Source organism: Suillus discolor (assembly GCF_016758755.1).
Source record: "Suillus discolor strain FC423 chromosome Unknown F5147scaffold_45, whole genome shotgun sequence".
Taxonomy (NCBI): domain Eukaryota; kingdom Fungi; phylum Basidiomycota; class Agaricomycetes; order Boletales; family Suillaceae; genus Suillus; species Suillus discolor.
Window position 1 is genome coordinate 1 of NW_024541292.1, and position 15,768 is coordinate 15,768.

A 15,768-nucleotide genomic window follows, 5' to 3' on the forward strand; every position below is an offset into this window, starting at 1 on the left:
GAGAGAGTTCTGTGGACTTAGCCAAAGGAGTGCTTTGACTAAGAATCGGGTTTCAGGACGACTTAAGATTGGAGGTCTTAAGCGAAGGATGTTCCAGGTAAAACCTAGTAAGATTCAAGTGAAGAATACAAGCGTAATACATGTGCTTAAATAGATCCATATGTGCGCACAGACCAAGTCATCGTGAGATAGTAAGTACAAGTTCAAGAAAGGAAGGCATATCGTAAGAATGTAAAAGTATGAAATAGCGGTTGTAACAACTGCTGCATCTGGGCCTGGATCTGAGTACGCCAACTCTGTGTCTACCTCCTCCGCTTCCAACGTCAACTCTATCACCGGACTACGGAAGCATAAGAACAATCCTCAAGGAGTCTTTTGTTTAACGACCGGATGTGGGCGTGGGGATCACGACAAGGAACATTGCTTTCGTGAAGGTGGAGGAATGGCGGGACAGGCACCCTGGCAGAAGAAGAAGAAGGAGACAGCCACAGTCGCATCCGGCACTCCTCCCACTCCTTCACCAACATCATCTGATCCACCGCCTGCCATTGCAGCACTGGCCGCACACATACGTGACCTATCATGTGCGGGCATCGAGGAGTTATCTGACGACGTCACTGCCCATGCTCATGCACTTTCCACCATCCTAGACTCTGGCACCACCAGCACTCTCATTAGTAATCGCGCTATGTTTTGGACTTACTCCACCCAGGACCCTGTGACTGTCAAAACGGCGAACCATGGGTCACTCCGCACGTCTGGTCGTGGAGACTGCGTTGTGTGGCTTAAGATTGGTGGAGTTCGGCACCGAGTACGATTCTCTAACTGCCTTCATGCGCCTGGGGCCATGCTGAACCTTCTTTCCGTCGGGTGGATGTTAGCCAAGGGATGGGAATGCAACTTCCGGGGTGAACCAGCTCGTTGTGACCTCGTGTACAGAGGGACAACACTTGGAGCGATCCCCATGTCCGGACGTCTCTTTTACGTAGACCTAGAGTTCATTTCCCCTCAAGAGCTCACACCTCTGGTGTCTCAACCATCAGAGGTCTCCGCTTTTGCACGTGTCCCATTGACTTATGACATATGGCACGCTCGCATGGGTCACACTGGAGGAGAGTCTGTCCGTCGTCTTCCTCACATCGCTCGTGGGTTTTCCCTCAACTCTAATGAAGCATTGTCACACTGCGAGTCCTGCATCATCGCCAAACATCCACGGCTGCCTCATCCTTCGTCACAATCTCCTCCTGCTTCCCGTTTCCTTGAGTTAGTTCATTCCGATGTTTGCGGCCCCATTCCGGTACTCACTCCTCACCATAAACGTTACTTCATCATATTCCTCGACGATCATACGGGACTCCTGGACCTCCAGCTTTTAGCCACCAAGGATCAAGCTCTAGATGCATGGAAAAGTGTACGTGCAAGGTGGGAGACCCGCTCAGGACTTCGCGTCATCGCCTTTCGTTCAGACAACGGTGGAGAATTTCTTAATGATGCATTTACCGCTGAACTGCAAGCAGCTGGGATCGAGCGTCAGCTCTCCGCGCCTTATTCGCACCAGCAGAACGGACGGGCTGAGCGTGTCCTTCGCACCATTGAAGGAAGGATGTACGCCATGTTAAACTATGCGCGTCTTCCTAGGAATCTCTGGGGGGAAGCAGCCTTAACGGCTGCATATCTATTCAATCGCACAGAGTCACGTGCACTACCTGCGGGCAAGACGCCCTATGAGATGCTACATAATGTTCAACCCGACCTTTCTCACATTCGCGTCTTCGGTTCCCGCTGCTTTGCACGTATCCCTTCCGAGCTCCAGGATAAGCTGGGTCCGAAGTCACGCGAGGCCTATTTTATGGGCTACGCCCCTGGTGGGCGTGCTTGGCGCTGCAGAGACAAAGCTACCGGTACCTTCTTCAACTCGCATGACGTCATCTTTGACAAAACATTCTCGGGCCGACCTTTTCCACCGGATGATGACTCAGACGATGAAGACACAACATTGGCTCTTGCGAGTCCCTCCACACCTTCCTTGTCGAATGTGAATGCAACTTCAGCAGCACTGGCACCTCTATCAACAGAACCTCGTCGGTCTGAACGTGTCCGCTTGCCCACTGAACGTGGGCAAGTCTTCCAGGAGAAGCTAGTGTTGGATCGCGAGCGTTTGGCACGTCAGCGTGAGTTGCGTCAAGCTCGCATTCAGGGGGTGCCTCTTGAGGGGGTGAATGCGCCTGACCACGTCACCGCTGACTTAGATGCTGATGCCATTGTCCCGGATGAGGATGAAGTTGGTTATCCTCGTGTACTTGCTAATCTCATCGCCACTGAATTTGCCTGCGTCACCATCCGTAGCGATACTCGCAGAAACCCACTTGCCGCAGACTATAATATGAAGATACCACCTTCTACTTTCGACGAAGCAATGCAACGCTCAGACTGCAATGATTGGCTCAATGCCATGCGCAAGGAAATCAATCTAATGTCCGAAATGAACGTTTATGAGCTTCGCAAGCTTCCAGCGGGATGCAAGGCTATAGGATGTAGATGGGTCTTGGAGTTTAAAGAGGACACGGAAGGTGGGCCTGCGCACAAAGCTCGACTAGTAGCACAGGGATTCTCGCAGGTACCAGGCATTGACTTTGGCAAAATGTTCGCACCTGTCGCCAGACCATCATCGATCCGACTCCTTTCCGCGCACGCAGCAGCCCATGACTGGGAGGTTGACAGCTTTGACGCAAAGCGTGCATTCCTGTGGGGAAAACTACGCGAAGATGTTTACATGCGGCAGCCGCCTGGTTTTGAGTGCCTCGATCACAACGGGAGAAGCTTAGTATGCCATCTTTTGTCCTCGCTCTACGGGCTGAAACAAGCTGTGTACGACTGGGATGAACTTCTGTGTGCTGTTCTATCACGTTTGGGATTTGTTACAACAAACGGTCGTGTGCGACTAGGATGATCTAAACAGCGACAACCACGACAGTGGTACCGAGTGCTGAGAGTCATCGGCCTTTACAGACAAGCAAAGGTTGCGTACTCGAACATAGCTCGTGGTGGTTAACGAGGGGTTACGCCGAGATGATAGCGGGTTTACAGACAGTGAGAGGCGTCACTGAAGGTACGAGTCGATGTCGAGCAGGTAGCTTTAGCGGGACAAGGAGTTCAAGGGTAAACCTAGTAAGATTAAAGTAAGGAACGTCTACTTTAATCTTCGACCTTATATAAGGCTACTCTTCGTATCTAAGCTCAGCCTAAAGCTGGGTTCTAATCTGCTTATCTACATGAGTCAGAGATAGCGTCCATGAGGCGGGCTTCTATCGTAGATAGGGTCCATGCGGTACCCTTCTATCAGTACATGAGGCAGCACGAGGCTTGCCTTCTATCGGTACATGAGGCAGCACGAGGCTTGCCTTCTATCTTGATAACATAAATAGGTCTTCTAGACCTATGTCGTCATGTGTCGTCACGTGCGGTCCAGACCGCTTATCTAAGCCAGCAGTTGCTGCTTATCATCTATCATCATCTATCGTCATCTGTTGTCATCTATCATCATAGAGCTGGTGAGACTCCGGTATCGTCTATAGCCGTGCGGTGGCAGAGGGCTGTCTGCTGGCAGGGGACTCATGCCATGTTACTGTAACAGGATTCTTATGTTGCGAGGCTGACTATGCCGTCTTCATATACAATCACACCACCAGCGAGGGGGTGCATGTCATCTGCATCATTGCATGGCATGTTGATGACGGCCTTGCAGGGTGCAATAACCGGAAGTTCCTTGATTGGATCAAGGGTCACATTGCTGAACGCTTTGGAATCACAGACCTAGGGCCAGTCATTAAGCATCTGGGTGTCCAATATGTCCGTTCTCGCGCTACACGAGAATTATGGATGCATCAGCAGGACTACATAGTCTACCTTCTCGAAGAGCATGGCCTCCGTCACTGTAATCCTGTCTCACTCCCCATGGACCCAGCCTTTCCTTTCGGACGGGACACTGATGTCCATCCTCAAATCGACAATCTCCAGTCAGAATATCGCAAGCTTGTCGGAGAGCTGCTTTATCTCGCCATGTACACTCGTCCCGATATCGCCCACGCTGTCATGAAACTCTCCCAATACAACTCTAATCCCGAGCCACGTCACTACGCTGCCGCAAAACGTGTTCTTCATTATCTCTCTAGCACTCTGTCCTATCGCGTGCATTACGGGGGGAAGAATGCAGACACCAGCATTCATGGATTCAGCAATGCTGATTGGGCCATGTCTCCCGAAGATCGTATATCCATCACCGGCTATGTGTGGTATTACTATGGTGGTCCCATCTCGCACGCAGCAAAGACACAGTCAACGCAAGCATTGTCTTCCGTGGAGTCAGAGTACATGGCGTTGACAGGGGCGATTCAGGATGGACTCTGGATCAAATCTTTTTGCGAATGCTTACAGATCACCATCAATCTCCCTCTCAAGCTCTATGCCGACAATACAGGCGCTATTGCACTGTCTGTGGAAGCTGCCAATCATACGCGCACCAAACACATAGATTTACGCTACCATTTCATTAGAAAGCATATTGAGGCCGGCACCTTTCTACCCATCTGGGTCTCTACTCATCGCAACAGCGCCGACATCTTCACCAAAGTTCTTCCACGTCCAACATTCGTCGTTCATCGTGCTGGACTATCACTCGTGGCGGGTTGAGGGGGTGTGTTGGAAGTTTATTCTCTGCATTCGGACGTTGATGAGATAAGTCCGCATGCGGACAGATTAACGTTGCATTTGGCTATTGGGCAACCTCACCACTTCGTCGTATCACATGTTTCATGCTTGGCATCGTATGGTTACCTTACTTCTTGACATTCGAGCTCCGTCTTTCCGTATCCTACAAGTACCTCGTCTTGTTGTCGCTTGCGTCCCTCAGCTGTTGTTCACCAACGCTGAGGTACGCGTATTGTTTATCTTGCTCCAAGTCTCATACTTACTAGATCTTAGCGCACTTTCCAACAGGTACATTAATTATGAATACAGCTGTTGTTCACCAACGCTGAGCGCACTTTCCAACAATATTCTGGTCATTCATAGGTAAGGATCCGACTCTGACTTTATTTATAACCCCCACTATCGCCTACTCTGCCTCTAGTCACTCATTAACGCTACTTCCTTCAAGTTTCTCAAGTCTCCGTCCAGGGAGTCGTGCCGTATGGTATGGTTCAGCAACAAGCATTGTGGTCTATGTTTCTGTCTAAGGAACGCTGGTCTTCGACAATATGGCCAAAGTCGATCCCACATTCGAACTCGATCCTACATTCAAACTCGGTCCCATGGCCAACCTTTATTCCAAGGCCACAAACTGGATTCTATGGCCAGACTCGATCCCATCACGTTCTATAGTACTGCGGCCTGCCAAATTCGATCTTATACCACCGAGCCCGATCCTATAACGCTGTACTTTATTCGAGTCCGTGATGCCTGGTGCGAATCCCCGCTTATGGACCACTATGTCTTGCTTTCGTTGGACTTCAAGACGCTCACAATATCTGTCGTGGTTACCCACTGTCTGTTATTGTCAAATTCTTGCAGGTGGTGTTGACAATGAGATTGGGGTAGAGCACGTGTATTGTACCAAGCATTTTTGTATAACTCGCATACCATCCAATATGATTTCCTGGCCAATCAAGTATAAAACCCATAATATCATAATACCAGTATTTGAAGCAATTGTCTGTATGATGGTACAGATGGCAAGAATTTATATTTTTGTTACTTATTGGACAGGAGAGCCACTGTGCTAGAAATTCTACATGAGAAACACTTCGTTGAACATGTTTCATCACTTCAAAACAGTACTAGTATTTGTCACTACACGATTCATGACAATCATTGGTCATAGGGGATAGCGTTCTAAACACTTATATGCCTATATATCTCGCACTGTCATATTTTAGCCGAATATGGTTATTATCTACATGATAATGTGTATATAATGGTTTGTGGGGAACGGTGGGATTTAGTGATGCCCGTTTGCAAACCACAAGGGAAAGCCAACATGGATGTAGTAGCATCACGTGACTATCGACGAGCGTCCATTGAATTTGTGATGAAAGCGCTTCTGATCAACCAGCACCACTAGCATGGAAATATCACCAATTACTCTCAACCTTCCGGAATGCGCGCCCAATCTCATGCCATTCCACATCTCTCACTCAGGGCCCGCACCAATATCTACGTACTTTCGGGTCAAGCCCTCGCTTTCTAGCCCGCACCTTTCCCTTACACAAAACACGTCAAACGAAACACACCTGTCTACAGACCACAGCCAGAACACCCTCGTTGCTGAAGAGTCTCAATGCTCCATAACCACAATTGCCGAATCACAGTCTACTCCATTAGAGGAGGATTCTCAGACATGTCCTGCAAGAGTGGGCGCTATGGTAGTCGACGCGGATTCTGGGACTCAAGCCAGCTCATCAAGTGAAGTAGCTCGCGCGCCACCTGTGCCATCTCCAGTCGAAGTTGGTATCAACAATAGCTTTATTGCAGCATTCAGAGGGAGGCAGGTACACGGTCGTACCGCAGACCTGCCACAAGGATACGGTGGCATAGTTCTTAGTGCACCAAGCGGTGATGCAAAGAGTCAGGGTGACGACGCTGGGATGGTTGAAAAAATGGCTCAAACAAGAGGCAAGGGTCGAGCAACACGAACATGCAGCCGACAGATGGACATAGATGAGGACGATGCGGTGGATGCAGATCATGACGGCTCACATGTTGAGATTCGGAGACTAACCCCGGTCTCAAGGTTTTCTTCCTTGACCGTTTGGTCCCCAGACATACCGGTGGATGAGGGCAAAGACGAGTATCTTAGGTCTTTGACAGAGTGGACAAAATTAGCGGCAGAGGTACGTTTTCATGTATATTCAGCTATCGTGTCGTGATTCATCTTCAAAGATTCATGCCTATGACGCATAATATGGAGCCTCAGTAGTGGACTGTAAGATGATATATTACTACACGCGTCAGCTGTTAGCCCTGGTTTGGCTAATATCAAAACTCCATCATGCATAGTAATCGACTTGATCGATGCCCTTTCGTCACCGAGTCTTCACGGCTAGATCTCGTCGCTTACTGTGATTGCTGACTACCATCGGAACTTCTGCAAGATCACTCGAAGATTATTTTACACCATTATATCTTTTGGATCATGAACTAGATTCTAGTGGCACTATGACTTAGCTATTAGGTATAGCGACTTGCCTATTCACTTGCGTAGCTCGTCACTCGGGGAGAAACACATCGTCACCGACACGGAATGGAATATTGGCACGAGTGAGAGGTCAATTTCAAGATTTAGAAATTAGGTTTGACTCTCAAAACTCGGGATGACATGACACACCGGGGCAGCTTTGCATTTGCAGCTGGATTATTTTGTTCATTATTCCGAAAGTAGTGATCAACATATCCGTCCAGATTTCGCGAAGCTTTTCATCTCTTGATTGAAATGGCGGTGGCGGTAGAACTTCCAGAAGCAGATTCCAGTCTTTTCCTACGATAACAAATAGGCACGCTGCTTGGCGCAGAGGCACAGTTGCATTTGTACAATCGCTTGATAAGATGGTTTGGCAGGTTAATGTCACGATTCTGGACTCGAGCACCTGATGGGTTATCAATGTTGCCACATCGTTTACATTTCCAGTGATAGGGATTCGAGGTGTTCTCAATTCGTTCCAGGCGCTCAAAATTGCCTGACGCGAGGGGGAACCCTCCACCGTGCACCATCTTACGTTAAGGACGTCGGTTTTCATTGTCGTCATGGCAGGCGAGCGCACGCAGCGAGAAAGAGAGCTATCAAAGAATAGATTCTAGCTCAGTACGAAACGAGAGAAAAACAAATGGCTCACATCTCCGATGAATCCTCGACGATGACCGCGAAGGCACTCATGAACGGGAGTTGCCATCTGTATACTGAGGCTGTTCCTCAATGGAAACTTTGGCACCCAAGCGAGATATTTCTGAGAACGCTGCTTTGAGGAGGTCAAGGTCTGCGTCCAGGCCCTCCGCCCGTGTCTTCATCTACAGAGAAATGAGACTACACAAAGATGCACCTTATAAATCTACACACCGCAGCTATAGTATCACTAGCTGCAATCAGCTCATGATGGTGGTTGTAAACAAGAGACTGCCTATCGCCATCAAGTTGTCGTATTTCTGAACATCCGAGTGCATGAGCAGACGTCTCACACGGTCTTGAACAACACGAACCTGTAAGTAGGTCGTTCTCTCGCTTCAGGAGAGCCGACAGAGATGATGCGGTTATGAGTTGTTCGTAGTATGATTTTGCGTCAAAGGCTGCTGAATCTTCAGTAGCATGGTGAGAATCGAGCTTGAGAACTTGATGACTTTCAAAGCATACCTAAATCCATGGGGTCGTCTGATCTCCCAGGTAGAGGTGGGGGTGGACCTACTCCGAGGCCATAGTGCTTCCTTAAGAGATCTCTAGCACGAGACTTTGCAAGAGGGCCTGGAGGTGTTTTCGTCCGAGGCGTTTGTCCAACACCAAGGGAGGATCGACGAGAATTGGACGGAATTACGGTTGAAGAGCTTTGAGGAGACGTTGGTCGCAGCGGAGATAAGACCACTCTAGGAGCTGACTTCACACGTTGGGCCGTTGGGGATGTAGGTGTAGACTGTGTGGTGGACATGAGAGGTGATGATGATACTCCAATTTGACGCGATCACGTGCCTGTGCATCGGCAACAACTCGGAGTCCGGACGCCGAGTACGTAATTTTATCTGCCGCGGCGGTCACTTGCAAGCATCTAGTATTACGGCCCATGGCACAGATGCCATTTGGGCTGGTTCAAGCACCACTCATATCACGACAAGTTCTCTTCGCAATATCCGTACTAATGTCAACCTTCTATGGCGCATCAAGCTTTCAAGCTCCACCCTGCACGTCCGCCGTTGTTTGAAATAGTATTTTATCACTTGTGCGTACCTAAATTCTCGTCTACATCTGGTCTTATAACAATTTGCAATACAGCACACTCCAAATGTCTTTGAACATTCCCTTAAAGTAATACCCTTAGTATCACCACTTCTTGCACGCACGTTCCAAGTTCAAAATTCTAAATCAATCTAATGTCGAAAACATTTTGGCCACATACCAGCTACATCGAGAGATTCCCCTTCACCTCGCTATCACGTCCGGACTCCGCAGCCTGACCTCAAGGAGCAGATGCTCGACTCCCGCAATATATTGCTGGTGCTGGTGCATTCCTGGGTGCGTCGCTTCTCACCGTTTTGAACCACATCAACAAGCTGTTTTATGTTCCGTGTCGCCTCGCCAGCACAGGCCCAGGGAGCATAACACCTCATTCAAGGTCACCCAACAAATGCACATTTGCGTCAGCATGACGCCAGACCAGAAAAGTCAAAAATAGCGGAGATTGACACAATACAAACAAATTCGCATCTTACCCTGTGTGCCGATAACATCCTGCGAGCACCTTTCATTATCTCATCTCGTCCTTAGGTCATCTGTCGCTTCATGCGCACGCTCTCGTCTCGCTCTCCGCCTCAGAAATCGGGTCATCGTATGATCTGGATACCAGAAATGGTCAGCCCAGAATGTTTGATTTGTATCGTGGTCCGTGGAGTTGGTGAGGTGATAAGAGGTATCAGGTTTCACCAAACTTTCTCCTGGTTGAGATTCCGTGATTGATGTATGATGAAGATACATCACCACCTATATCAAGGGAGTATTGAGAGAGAAAATGATGGCTCGAATGCGCAATGGCTGAAGGCGATGATATTCTGTTGGCACACCATCAGAAATCTAGAGATTTGAAGAAGTCGAGGGAATCACCCGAAAACATACGGCTGCCAATGCACACCGTCAATATTCATTCCAAAACATGCCACACTTATGTAACCATCATGCACTTCATGCCCTTCAACGGTTGAGTCACGCTTTCGTAGGGTAGCCTGAGTGGAAATGTGGATTGGAACGCTGTTGTATTTCGCATGAACCAGCTACTATAATGACGCCCGAGATAACACCGACACCTCAGAATTCCTGATGATCAAGATTCGAGACTTGAGAATTCTTGTGGCGTTAGAGCCCTCGCATGCTAACAGATTATACAAAGCCGGTTCTGTGTGGGTTTGCTTAGCGAAAAACGATCGAAAAAAGGATGGGACGCTCACCGCGAATGTACATGTGCTGTGAATCAGAGTGGAGCAGCTGTACGATTTCATCAGGTGGCCTTGGTTCGACATTGAAAGAGTGGGATGCCATGGCTGAGCACTGAGGTTTAGCCTAGGAATAAGTACTTACTTCAATTTGGAGCATTGTGGATGCTGGCGTACCCAGGTGCAGACCGTGTGAATATCGCACTAGTAGTTAGCTGGTTTACATTTGGGAACAAGAATATATCAGATGAGCAACACGATCGCGAACTAGACTCGTGACCAGGTGCAGTCGCATGTCTTTTGAGAGTGGAGAATATATAATAATGATGGATGTAGCACGTTGGACTGGCGCGGCTGGCAATGTGCCTGCCTCTGGCAGACGGAAGCTGGTGTGGCCTCAACTAGATGAAAGTGCTACCTACGACAATCTACCCCTACTGACTAAGCTACGCAAATGGTGGCAAACACCCGCCTGTGCCACCCCCCGCTGGAGGGGTACCCCACTCCAACGTTCTTTTAAGATACGGGTGGTTTAGGAAGAACGAAAAGAAGATATTAATGTGGAACATCGACAGCGCTCGGCCGATGTCGACTCCCTGCACTCCTACCTGGTGTGACTTCGATTCGTCAGAGTCCAATATTCATGTTCTATCGGATTCAAACTGTATTATCAGAGTCGAATTACAAGATTTGCGAGTCCTGGAGTCCCGCCAGGTCGTGAGTTCTGCCGTTGACCAGGCACAACCACCGGTTGGCAAAACTCCAAAGTTCTGCCAACAACGCTGGCTGTATCCCTAATTAATATCCGGTCGTTACAGTAGTGGTGGGCGCTCACAAGTTGGCTCGACTCACCTCCTTATGACCAAGGAATCATCGTCTCCATCGTTACCTACTTCAAATGTCATCGAGAAGCAGTGCGCGGTGGTGTCGACGGTGATGTCCGAGTCGCCGCTGTCCGGATTCCAGAATGCCCCGTGCACGCATGAGGCCCTAGCTAGATGGACTTGGCATAAGTTTTGTGCCTCACTAGTGTGAACTTTTATGAAGTTGTGTGAGCCACCGGCGGCAGCGGCCAGTGGGTTGCCCAACGATTGATGTTGATAATAAGTGCTTGCGGACGGTCCCATAACGGGTACCCATCCCCGACCACGGTTCACAATGACTTGGACACGTGCTAGCACTCGTTTAGCAGCTCGCTGGCTTCTCGATCGATGGATAAATTTAGTCTGGAGGCTGGCTCTGCCCATAGTGTCGGGTGTATACACGAGTCGATCACTTGGCAGGGGGCTGACGCGCGCTGACATGTCAACTGGTTGGGTCATGAATACAGCTGCCGGTCTGACGTACGTGGTACAAAAACTTACTTCCGCGAGTTACGATCCTTCACCCACCACAGGCTTGTATCGGCTCCCTAGCACTTCGCCAGTCGCTCCTTTGCTATTTGCTGAGTCTTTCGGGTCGTCTTCACCATCAGTAAGTCGCGATGTATTCATTATTGCTGTACCTTAAATGATGCAATCGCCACCGTTGCGTTTTTTTTGTCAACCTCCAGTTTAAAGCACACTCCTTTCATATAAAAAACATGTTTGCGGCCCTCGCGTTGACAATTTTGGCCTCATCTGCTGCTCTATTCGCACATGCCGATCCAGATCCCACCAATCCTGGACCTGGAGATGTCTTCATCGAGGGCCAGGCCTGTTCCATGAGCTGGAACCCGGATACCACTGGCGTGTGGAAGACTATGATCATTCAGTTGAAGACGGGAGACAACTTCAACATGGTCAACTTGACCAGTCCGTTCATATACTCGGTCATGAGATACTGACTTCAACTGTTCATAGCGGTCGGCACTGTTGACGGAACGGACGCGACGAAAACTTCATTCTCTTATCCTTGTCCTCAGGTTGGTGGTGTCTCATTCCACCCATACACGCATCGTAATCGTGCTTATCCCCCCAGGTCACACCCCACTCGCCTATCTACTTTTACCAGTTCTCTTCTCCGGCTTCCACCAACAGTGTCTGGACTGGGCGATTCACGATCACTGACTCTGTAACCGACATCGTCCCCGCGGCTGAAAGCACTCAATCGGACGGCTCGGCCATTCCTTGGGGTACCGGTTCGCTCGTCAATTCGACTTCAACCACCACCGTTGTTATCACGGGATCCACGTCAGCTACAGTTAGCACACTTGGAACATCGAGTGCCACTTCTTCCGTAAGTAACGCTTCAAATAATGCCAGTCTCACTGGTAGCAGAACAGACTTACCCAGCAGTATTATTTAGAGCTCTAGCTTCAGTGCCACGACTGCCAGTGCATCTTCAACTCCGACGCCGTCCTCTGGTTCGCAAGCAACTGGCGGTGGACTCCGCTTAGCCGCGGAAAGCATCGGCTGGAAGACTGCTTTAACCCTGGGCATCTCGGCACTGGGCTTCACTTTGACGCTTTAGATTCATGACCTCACGATTAGTACAGACCCCACTTCATGTTACCACAGCATGCCGGATACTCCTACTCGCGAATTCTCCCAGTCATTTATCTCACTGTACCTTTTTCAACTTTCGGGTCTGCGGCGTGTATACCCAACAGGGCAAATATATTGTTAATTTAACTGGGTCGTTTCTCTGTCGGTATTCCATTTTTCGTATTGATACCACAGACAATACTACCTTATTGCTAAATTATAGCGATGCTCCAGATGCTTTGCTGTGATCTTCGTGCCAGTGGTGATCCAGCCTGATTGAGTTTGATTGCATGATACTGATTACATGTTAGTTCCAGGAATACTTCACCACTGAACCCATAGGCTGCATCAAATGAGTATGTAGTGTTTACTCGCCTCACGAACAAGCCGCCGAGAAAAAACCGCATGCCACGGTTCACGGAACAAGGCGAAAGTCAACAGGGCCGAATTCGAATAATCATATCATTACATCACTGTTTTACCGATTATAGTAGCGGTGATGGTAACGCACAGGTCTATAGGCCTTATCTCTCGTGTCCGAACTAGGCCCCGAGTTAGAGCATGCCCTGATAAATATATAAACCCAGGTCTTGTGGAATCGTTCGAGTGGAACTTTACCGCTAGTATCGACATTAGTACTGTATTCAACGCGACGTAATAAATCTTCTACAGCAGCTATGTCAGACTCCGTCGCTTCAAACTCTAGCTCCCTATGCACGTATATGAAGGACCATCCTCGTACACTGGTTGCATATGTCAAATATTTCGGGAAAGTTCAGGACAATGTGGTTAGTGCTGAGATGTCTGGCATCGACTCAAAGGTCAGTCTGGGACGATGGACTTCTTGTACTTCATTTGCATTGACGAATGCACCCAGGGCATGACACTTTCATACAAGCTCCAATCTGGAGTCTCAAATTCGGTTCGGGTACCATTTAATCCATCGCTTCCAGGATACGATGGTGCCAAACCCCGCCTTTTGAGTATGAAGACAGAGGCGCTTGATGGTCTTGGTATGGTACGTGTTCGCAAAAAATATTCCTTTCAATCTGTCTTGTGTCTGATGCATACGCGTCCACTTTAGCTCAAAGTTCCCAAGTTGACCACATTCCGGTTTCCTCCCAAAGCTATCTTGACGCCATTCATTTTCCTCGCGTACTTTTATCTTCTTGCACCACCACCCCCTGGCACGACATTGTTCTCTATCCCTGCCGCCACCGTGGATACATTCTTCTCCCCAGCAAACGCGATTAAAAACTTCACCGGTTTAGGGTTTGCTGCTCGGACTCTTGCTACGATACTCGGTGTTATCCACACGGCTGAAGGGCTGTATACCTTGTCACTTTGTAGGCGTTCTGTAAAAGGCTTGGCAGTGACGGTGAGTTTGTCTGATGAGTCTTCGAGTCTTGCGCTTAAACTCTATGTTCAGGCTGTTTACGTGGGCTGTTCTATGTTGTTCGGCGTTCACATATGGAAAGACCTCAAAATCCGCATTCAGGAGAAACGCACTGAAGCTGCCACGAAGTTTGAATGATTGACATGGATCCTATGTGCAATTCTGGCCGAAATATATGTTGAAACGTTGAACTGCGGTTCGCGGAGTATCGAGCTGTATGTTACAGATTAGTATTAGGCTCAAACATTTGAAGTTTAGTTGCTTAGTGGATATGTTGTTCTTGATTATGAGGTACTGATCTGACCCTACGTTAATTTCATATCGGTAGAGTCGTACTGCAGAGCTCGGCTTTACATAAATTGTTTGTGATAATAAGTAAGAAGTAGTGCACGGCCGGTCAGATTTTCAAATTCAAAGTCAACTATAGCTTCCAAATATGGATATGTCAAACAAACTCTAGTCTCTTGAGTCTTGACCACGTTGTTCTATGCAAACACACGCGACTCAAGCTTCAAGCTACGGAAAAAGAGTCAGTTATCTTGAGTGTTTTGATCTCCTACATTATGTGACCATGATGTTTCTGGATTCAACGAATATAAGTGCGTCAACGTCCTGGTCGAGGATAGCCGCTGGCGACTGTGATCGCGGGCGAAGAGCTGACACTTCTGTCTCCATCAGTTGTGAAATGAGCGGAACGAGAAGCTCGCTCTCAAGGAAATTGGTTGGCAAACTCCGGAACGCACGCACGGTGCGGAGCATACACTTCCTTGACAGGAAGATCAAAGAGCCTGTCTTCGTCACATTGACTAATAGAACTTCAATGCATCGGCAAAAACTTCGGAACGGCCGGCTACATACCTTAACCTGGTAACATTCATGCACCCACTTACCATGCAGACGCCTGCGACGAGTCTGTACATACAGATCGGATAATATCGACCACTTCAAGCTGAACTGCGCTCGGAAAGTTAGAATTCGACTCCTCGTACTACATACCTTGTAACTCTTCCCCCCAGCTTTATGCATTCCCGATAGGGAAACAAGAGGCATACCCCCACGATCCTCGTTGAGATGGGCGGACATATATGACAAACCTTCGTATTGCTGAAGTGATGGTATCGATGGAGCGGAAGTACCATCACCCCTCTCCCGGGAGGAAACATCCTGTGAACTCGAGTCTGCATGCCTGGTTAGGTACAGACTAGATCACACTGCGGCTCCGAGTGAGCTGTCAGTGTGACGTGGAACAAAGTAAGCCATCTTTCCTAGAATCCATTAATAACATAGTAGCAACGCTCGATGAGAGCGGTTGAATCTGTACCCGGAAAACTTCAATCGATCTCGGATCGTTGGCGCGGAGAATATATTTGATGGTAGCTGTTCCCCATGAGGATTACTGTCAAGGAAGGAGGAGCCCCTCGAATTCAATCTCAATCCCATGTCTATACCGCGAGTCTCTTGTGCGAGATTCCTGGTGTGCCCATTTTCGTCAGTTTTGACTCTTGAGCACGCAGGTAAGAGGACCATGGACCCAAGTGCAGTCATCGCGTCGGGTCGATTATGTAGGAGGAGCCTCGCTTCGTGACCATATAAATTTGAGTTTGAAGGGAAGGAGAGAATGTTGGTACGGAAACCTTCCTTTAGTACTTTGTAAACGTTCGGATGGCGCGCTTTGAGTAGCAACGTGGTGTATTCAATCTGCTGAGATCAGCTACATCTATAAACTCA

At 48.6% G+C, this 15,768-nt stretch overlaps 6 protein-coding genes across 6 annotated transcripts; 3 read left to right on the plus strand and 3 right to left on the minus strand.

Moving 5' to 3' along the window:
- Window positions 1–6,119: 6,119 nt before the first annotated feature.
- F5147DRAFT_776033 (ribonuclease H2, subunit C) lies at window positions 6,120–6,957 on the plus strand (the record flags this gene model as incomplete). The annotated part of the gene is made up of 2 exons (XM_041441805.1): window positions 6,120–6,887; window positions 6,937–6,957. The coding sequence occupies 2 exons, from the start codon at window positions 6,120–6,122 to the stop codon at window positions 6,955–6,957; spliced, it is 789 nt and encodes a 262-aa protein (XP_041290348.1).
- Window positions 6,958–7,910: 953 nt separating this feature from the next.
- F5147DRAFT_282656 (Vps51/Vps67-domain-containing protein) lies at window positions 7,911–8,716 on the minus strand. Its single transcript, XM_041429022.1, has 4 exons — window positions 8,399–8,716; window positions 8,248–8,343; window positions 8,108–8,193; window positions 7,911–8,058 (listed from the first exon to the last, which is right to left on the minus strand). The coding sequence occupies exons 1-4, from the start codon at window positions 8,685–8,687 to the stop codon at window positions 7,924–7,926; spliced, it is 606 nt and encodes a 201-aa protein (XP_041290349.1). The 5' UTR covers window positions 8,688–8,716; the 3' UTR covers window positions 7,911–7,923.
- A 798-nt stretch (window positions 8,717–9,514) lies between these two features.
- F5147DRAFT_282705 (uncharacterized protein) lies at window positions 9,515–10,545 on the minus strand. The gene is made up of 5 exons (XM_041429023.1): window positions 10,357–10,545; window positions 10,195–10,287; window positions 10,052–10,142; window positions 9,854–9,997; window positions 9,515–9,801 (listed from the first exon to the last, which is right to left on the minus strand). Exons 2-5 carry the CDS (start codon window positions 10,283–10,285, stop codon window positions 9,666–9,668), a joined length of 462 nt encoding a protein of 153 aa, XP_041290350.1. The 5' UTR covers window positions 10,286–10,287; window positions 10,357–10,545; the 3' UTR covers window positions 9,515–9,665.
- Window positions 10,546–11,761: 1,216 nt separating this feature from the next.
- Window positions 11,762–12,465, plus strand: F5147DRAFT_580720 (uncharacterized protein; the record flags this gene model as incomplete). Its single annotated transcript, XM_041431561.1, has 3 exons — window positions 11,762–11,972; window positions 12,021–12,082; window positions 12,139–12,465. The coding sequence occupies 3 exons, from the start codon at window positions 11,762–11,764 to the stop codon at window positions 12,463–12,465; spliced, it is 600 nt and encodes a 199-aa protein (XP_041290351.1).
- Window positions 12,466–13,212: 747 nt separating this feature from the next.
- F5147DRAFT_838586 (uncharacterized protein) lies at window positions 13,213–14,386 on the plus strand. The gene is made up of 4 exons (XM_041444169.1): window positions 13,213–13,465; window positions 13,522–13,662; window positions 13,729–14,022; window positions 14,074–14,386. Exons 1-4 carry the CDS (start codon window positions 13,322–13,324, stop codon window positions 14,176–14,178), a joined length of 684 nt encoding a protein of 227 aa, XP_041290352.1. The 5' UTR covers window positions 13,213–13,321; the 3' UTR covers window positions 14,179–14,386.
- Window positions 14,387–14,601: 215 nt separating this feature from the next.
- F5147DRAFT_776037 (uncharacterized protein) lies at window positions 14,602–15,123 on the minus strand (the record flags this gene model as incomplete). Its single annotated transcript, XM_041441806.1, has 3 exons — window positions 14,602–14,846; window positions 14,931–14,994; window positions 15,037–15,123. The coding sequence occupies 3 exons, from the start codon at window positions 15,121–15,123 to the stop codon at window positions 14,602–14,604; spliced, it is 396 nt and encodes a 131-aa protein (XP_041290353.1).
- Window positions 15,124–15,768: the final 645 nt, after the last annotated feature.